The 5,601-nt window shown below is 35.4% G+C and overlaps 1 protein-coding gene across 1 annotated transcript; it reads left to right on the top strand.

Moving 5' to 3' along the window:
- Positions 1-2,548: 2,548 nt before the first annotated feature.
- Positions 2,549-4,235, top strand: LOC140968850 (uncharacterized). Its single transcript, XM_073429985.1, has 2 exons — positions 2,549-3,152; positions 3,347-4,235. The coding sequence occupies exons 1-2, from the start codon at positions 2,586-2,588 to the stop codon at positions 4,106-4,108; spliced, it is 1,329 nt and encodes a 442-aa protein (XP_073286086.1). The 5' UTR covers positions 2,549-2,585; the 3' UTR covers positions 4,109-4,235.
- The last annotated feature ends 1,366 nt before the right edge of the window (positions 4,236-5,601 follow it).

Here is a 5,601-nt window from a genome sequence, read left to right as displayed (position 1 = left end):
CATGTGAACGGTCATGATACTGACTTGGTTTTCTGAATCAGTGTTTTCTGGGATCCCTCTAGTTATTTGTTAGCAAAAAAACTCGAACTTTATCTTAATGAATGTACCAAATTTCTATTGATAATTTTGATTCATTTATTTTTGCTGTCAATTCATCAACATATACCCGTTTCAATGACAAGAATCCGGTTATAAGCGGAGAGTTCACGGGTTAGATTAGAGCTACATCACGTTCTTCATTTGCTGCAGGTTCTACATCAGCTTCGGCTATTTCTTTCTTTTGCGTTATGTGGCGGAGATACCTCGGCGATGGAGTGTATTTTCCGAGATAATTTACTTGGAGGTTGCCTTTAATGATCGTGGATTGAATTTGAATAAAATCTGAAAATAATAAATCTCAAACTTAGGTCTGAATTCATTTTTGATAGACAGACAACCGATTTGAGAAAGTCGAAAAAATAAGATTGAATTGCGATTTTGTTAAACATTAGAAATCAAATTAGGATTTTGTAACAATATACATCAATTACTTTCAATTATTTTCGTGATGGTTTTTTTTTTAAAACACGTATAGAACTGAATGACCCAGAAAACAAGAATCCGTCAAACTGCCGTGTTTTGGGAATATTACCAAATTCATGAATCGAGAATAATTTTTCTAATAATTGTTAAACACATACTTATATACAAATGAGTAGGTGTTTTGTGAGACGGTCTCACGAATCTTTATCTGTGAGACGGGTTAACCCTACCGATATTCACAATAAAAAGTAATACTCTTAGCATAAAAAGTAATACTTTTTAATTGATGACCCAAATAAGAGATCCGTCTCACAAAATACGGCCCGTGAGACCGTCTCACACAAGTTTTTGCATATACCAAATATAAAATATTTCCACCGTTGGATTTACAATTTACGAGCACAGTCGTGGGGATTTTAATATTTCCCGATTTATTTTTAAAATCTAAAATAAATTTATTCGATTATAATAATATTGTGTTCTAAAAGAGTACTGGTGAATTTTTTTAAGTGGTAGTTGTCATATATATATTTAAAATTAATCGTAGTTATTATATAATCAAGCAGTCTGTTAATAAATAAAAAAAATTGAGCTGGAATAACTACATTTGAATTTTTTTAAAAAATAAGTATATTTGAATTCCAATCCGATTCAAACATTGAATAATTATATTTTTGACTCGAAACACGTCTCGAATAAGAACTCGAGCCCAAGCTCAACTAGAAATATTCCAATATCTTTGCTAACCATTTGAACTTACTGCTCGAAAATAAAAGAGATTCAAAAGTTTCAAAATTTTTTATTTAATATATAATTATATTATATCAATAAAATATTAAAGTCAAAAAAATAATTTAGTTCATAAAAAATCGAACATATTTAAGTTCGATTCAAATTCAATAAATTCGAATATCAATCAAATATTTTTGAAACTACTAAAAAAACTCATAAGTCTAATATTTCGTTTGCGCCTCAAACATGTACTAAATGTATGTGCGTACCTCGAGTAAATCCAAATGACAAAACTTGTGATGAAATATGTAGGTGTGTCTTAGGAACAAGCGCTTATCATTATGTCAAAATCTCCCGCGGTTAGTGAAGTCATAATTTTATTTTCTTATACATGTGAATGCGTAGAGTGCACCTACTATGGTGTTAATAGATCAGGTTGTTAAAATCATGAGTTCGAAGAGATGCGTATCTATCTGTTGGTGTTGTTTCATATCCTTTGGAGATCAGCCTTACTCTTTGTCCTACCGTCGACTTTGTCCCCAGCAGAGACTGTGTTACACGTTAATATCTGTCGTCATTCTTTCACAACCCACATAACCAACCAGATTAAGCGACGAAACGTCAATAAATTAATGTACGTTAACTTCTCTAAAAAATCAATCATCTTAATATTACTCTAATTCATATATGCTAAACAATATGGAATTTGGGAACTAAATCCCCCATAAAATAAATAAATAAATAATAATAATAAACAAGAAACGCGTCACATTTTCTGCTAATAAGTGCGTTTGACCTTAGACTAGTTCATAACAAACTTTTAATTTTCTCTAAAAAAAAAAAAAAAAAAAACTTTTAATTTCGCGTCTCTAATTAAACAATATATAAATATTGACCCCTAGATAAACATTATTTGCTAAGAACAGGAGTGTCATGGGTAGATAAAATTATACAATAAAATATATTAAAAGTAAATTTCTATACTTTTAAAAGGGTTGTCAAAACGGATAAGTGAGCCAAGTCTGCCCGCAACCCGCTACGACTTGTCATTTGACGACGGATCAGCCTGTCATTTAAGTGGATATATCTCATCGGGTGGGGGGGCGGACCAACCCGACGAAAATGACTCATTTAGACTGTTCTAACTTTTAATGAAACATTATAAAATAATGTTCATTATGTCCTTGTTGCGAAAGTTGCTTGAACCAACTCAGAAACTACGCAAACTGAGTCTTCCCTTTATATGTAAAGTCCCAAGTCAACGAGAGAACACCAATAAATACATGAATCCCTTGTGTCCAATTACACATGAAAAAAATAGTGTGGAAAAAATGGCAGAGGGTAAGCTCTATGAAGCTGCATTAATCAATGATGCAGCGACTTTGCACCGATTACTCGAAAAAGATCCATTACTTCTTGAAAGAGTTTCATGTACATGTAGCAACAAGACCCCCTTACATGTGGCAACCATGAAAGGGAACTTGAGATTCGTTCAAGAGATCTTGAACAGAAATCTCGAACTCGCAGAAGTATTGGATTCTCAGCGATCGTCCCCTCTTCATATAGCATCAGCTAAAGGGTACTTAGACATAGCGAAAATATTGATTTCGGCTGCACCGGACATGTGTCTTTCGCGTGATTTTGGAGGGAAGAATCCTCTTCATCTCGCAGCCATAAAAGGCCATGTTCGAGTGCTGGCGGAGCTGGTTCGTTTGTGCCCACTTGCTGCACGAGAGAAGGTTGATGGAGGCCAAACCGTGTTGCATTTATGTGTTAAATATGATAGATTAGAGTGCTTGAGGATTTTGGTACCTGTCTTGAATGAGGAGATTGTGAATGCCAAGGATACTGATGGGGAGACCATAATGCATATGGCTATTAGGGATAAGCAAGTTGAGGTAATTATAATAGTAATACTACAGAAATCAAATAAGGTAGTTGAAACTAGTAATTTTGGCATAAATGGAAAGAAGTTCTGTATAAATCAACCCATTTATGTTCCTTTAGATGAAGTCTCGTAAGCATTGAATGGATCTACTAATACTATATGGTACTGTACTCAATTTACATAATCTTAACCACATATATGCAGATTATCAAATACCTGGTGGAAACGGGCAAAATAAACATGAATGCACAGAATTCGGAGGGCCAAACAATCCTAGACATATTAGATGAAACCTCAAAAGATGCAACAAATTCTGACATCAGAAAAATCCTCCAACCGAGTCTCTGGAAATCGAGAGGTCCTCGAACCCAACCGGTCAAGTGGCTCACTAAAAAAAGAGATTCGATAATGGTGGTGGCTATCCTCATAGCGACAATGGCTTTCCAAGCCGGGGTAAGCCCTCCAGGCGGCCTTTGGCAGGAAAATTTGACCGAAGATTCAAAAGGCAACCCCGTGCCGAATCCTCACTATGCAGGAGAATCTGTCATGTCCTATAGACACCCTAAATACTTCAGGAACTTTATACGAGTCAACACAGTTGCATTCGTCTCTTCTCTCAGCATAATACTGCTTCTCATCAGTGGGCTGCCGTTTAAGCGCAGGTTTTTCATGTGGTTTCTGATGGTTACGATGTGGCTGACGGTGACTTCAATAGCTGTGACTTATGGCTTTGCGATTCTTGTCACAACCCCAAAAAAGTATAAACAATCACTGAGCCATGTTGTTGAGACTGCTATTTTTGTGTGGTGTTGTGTGATGGGGATTCTTCTACTCGGGAACACGGTTCGGCTCATCGATAAATGGTTGAGGAGAAAAGGGATAGTCATACGGCCACTGGAGAGATTCAGAAACTCGGCGGAAGTAAGAGTGAAACATGGTGAAAATGGAAGCCAAGAATCTGTTTGAAGATTATTCATTCATTGAACTTGTGTGTTGTAATCTGGCCGAAAGTTTGTGTCATCTTACAACGTTTGTTTTGAATCATTTGACTCTACAATAATCACACAAGAATAAACTCCATCTGATTAATTAATATCTGCTACATAATTGCTTTTTCCACTTCTGAACCTTAACCAATACTGATAGATCAAGTCTTCGACATTTCCGAAGGCCATGCCTAAAAAAAAGGCAAAAGTGGTCATATACATTCAACTTTTAGAAAATTGCATTTTTGAGCATATTTTGGATTAAGCGCAACTTCTTTCAGATAAATGCTCAAAGTTAATATCCAAACTCATACGAGCTCAAACTTAACTGATCTTGTCTCAAGTCGATTCAACTACTTCCTGTCCCAAAATAGGGTTATATCGTCCCCCAAATACGGATACACAACTGACCACTGAAGAAGAAACTCTCAATTTCGTTAGGTTGTCCGTGAATCGATTGATTTGAGACGATAAATTTCAAATCTATTGATTTTCAATTCTTTGATTTTATTTGGACCGACAAAAATAAATTAATTTTATTCAGTTATGCAATGTTAAAAATAACCGTAGTGAATTTTAAATATATCTAAAATGGGTGTCATTTGAAATTCATCAACTAAATCAAATAATTACCTTCAAATCAAATCCATTAACGTAAGTGCAACTTCGAAAAAGTCGCCGTGCAATTATTTTTCCACTTGTGAACCTCGACGATCAAAATCAACACCCTACTTATATTCTTTATGTATCTTGAGGCGAGATATTTCGAGCCTTCGAGGTATATATGCATGAAATTAGTATCCTCCAAATATTAATATCTGGCATTTTCTGTTGGTCCCACTTGCGGTAATTCGAGATAATAAAACCCGAAAATAAAGAATAAACCAGACACCGAAATTTACGTGGAAAACCCCTAAAAATTATTAGGGTAAAAACCACGGGCAAGATGAAAAGAATTTCCACTATAATATTTTATGGTGTACAACACACTCACTGTGTTTCCAAAGAGAACACACACTCTCTTAATACAAGAGAACAAACACCTCACAAATATTATGGAACTAAGCACTCAAATGCTATTAGATGAGAGAAAACTCGAAGAAGGGATGATTTCATAATGAAGGGGGAGCTCTATTTATAAAGGCTCTTGTCATACGCGTCTTCTGAAATTTCCGTCTGAAATCCCTGCGCCTTATTTTGACAAATATAAGCCAACATTTGCATCCCACGTTTTTTAAATATTTCCGTCCAATTTGCCAACCTTGGCCCCACCTATTAAATTCTTTGTCGACATTTCTCCCACTTGGATATTTGATTGAGAATCAAACACATCTCCACACATCCTCTCAATCTTGTCATTCCCTGCTGCTTACGTTTCTGCTAGACCACTTGAGGATCTACACCACTCAAACTTATCAGTGTTCACTGGCTTGGTCAGAAAATCAGTTATGTTATCCTTTGTATGACTCTTCT

This window comes from Primulina huaijiensis, unplaced genomic scaffold (assembly GCF_012295235.1).
Source record: "Primulina huaijiensis isolate GDHJ02 unplaced genomic scaffold, ASM1229523v2 scaffold38119, whole genome shotgun sequence".
Classification (NCBI taxonomy): Eukaryota; Viridiplantae; Streptophyta; class Magnoliopsida; order Lamiales; family Gesneriaceae; genus Primulina; species Primulina huaijiensis.
The sequence above is the reverse complement of the archived record's forward strand: the minus strand, read 5'-3'. Positions and strand labels throughout refer to the sequence as shown.